The sequence below is a fragment of the Malurus melanocephalus genome, unplaced genomic scaffold (genome assembly GCF_030028575.1).
Source record: "Malurus melanocephalus ecotype Western Australia unplaced genomic scaffold, MMel_1.1 scaffold_2429, whole genome shotgun sequence".
In the NCBI taxonomy this organism is placed as follows: domain Eukaryota; kingdom Metazoa; phylum Chordata; class Aves; order Passeriformes; family Maluridae; genus Malurus; species Malurus melanocephalus.
This window is the reverse complement of record NW_026625661.1, coordinates 8,945-10,039: the sequence shown is the minus strand read 5'-3', so window position 1 is coordinate 10,039 and position 1,095 is coordinate 8,945. Positions and strand designations below refer to the sequence as shown.

The window sequence follows — 1,095 nt, the reverse complement described above, 5'->3', positions numbered from 1 at the left end:
TCAGCTCAGTGGTTCAGAGCTGTGCTGTGCTGCATTTCCACTGGGGCTGCAGGAATTGCAGATATGGGGAGGAGCAGACAAGGAGAATTGGGAATTGTGCACATATTTAACGTGAATTTCCAAAATACAAAGTGTTCTCTTCACCTCTGTACTGGTCACCAACTTGTCCTTAATGTCTCATACCTTGAGGCTTCCCAGAAGATTTTTCCAGAGTATTTGAGTGAAAATTGTGAAGAAGTCARCTCTGTTTTGGAGAGTTGCATTTTTAGGCTGCCAGTGGAATCTCCTGACGTTTGTATTTCTTTTTTTTTTGTCTCTCTTAAATTCCTGCCGCTCTTCACAACGTCACAATTAAATGTTTAAAAATATTTCCCTTACTCATCACTGTTGTTGTTGTTGTGGGGACTGATCATTCTCTCTCATAAGGGTTTAAWTTAGAAAAATTCAGAATATCTGCTCAGAATCCCAGCTGATGTATTCACATCCCTGTGTGTGTAAACTGTGAGTAACTGAGTTCCTGGAGACACATTTAACATTTGGGAGATGGAAAGCATTTGATCTCCCAAAATATGGATAAAGAGCCACAGGGCACAGCAGAGAGGCTCCTTAAAATGTGTGATTGCTGGTAAATAATTGTTTATTTCCAGAAAAAAAAAWATTATTTACAGAGAAAGCTGGAAAYRAAACAATTCTGTGYTTTCCCYAAGCGATGTTTGATAAAGAMTTGCTGGGTTTGGATTGGGATGGACAAATTCACAGGAATTGTCTCCAAATCTTCTTTCTCTCCTGTGCTTTTTTAACAGGGGCTCCCTGGCTTGTCCAGGCGGAGGATTTGAAATGTGAATCGAGGAAAGAAAACCAATCCAGTGGCACTGGTGGCCCTGGGCCGGCCTGGTTTGAGCCGTGGAGCAGCAGCAAACCCTGGAGGGAACCTCTGCGRGAGAAGAACTGGGAGGAGCAGCAGCACAGCGGGGTCCAGGGGACAGCTGGGGACAGAGGGGCTGCAAAGGGGCTGGGACAGCCCTTGGGAAAGCTCACACTGCAGGTGAGCCCATTGCATCCCATTGCATCCCATCCCATTGCATCCCATCCCAT

General features: G+C 45.0%; 1 protein-coding gene across 1 annotated transcript in view; it reads left to right on the top strand.

Moving 5' to 3' along the window:
* The first annotated feature begins 709 nt into the window (after positions 1-709).
* The window catches only part of ALMS1 (ALMS1 centrosome and basal body associated protein), a 1,391-nt gene continuing 1,005 nt past the window's right edge, over positions 710-1,095 (top strand). The window contains exon 1 of the mRNA XM_057388745.1: positions 710-1,045. Within this exon, the coding sequence (XP_057244728.1) occupies positions 710-1,045 (336 nt within the window). The remainder of the gene's footprint in view (positions 1,046-1,095) is intronic.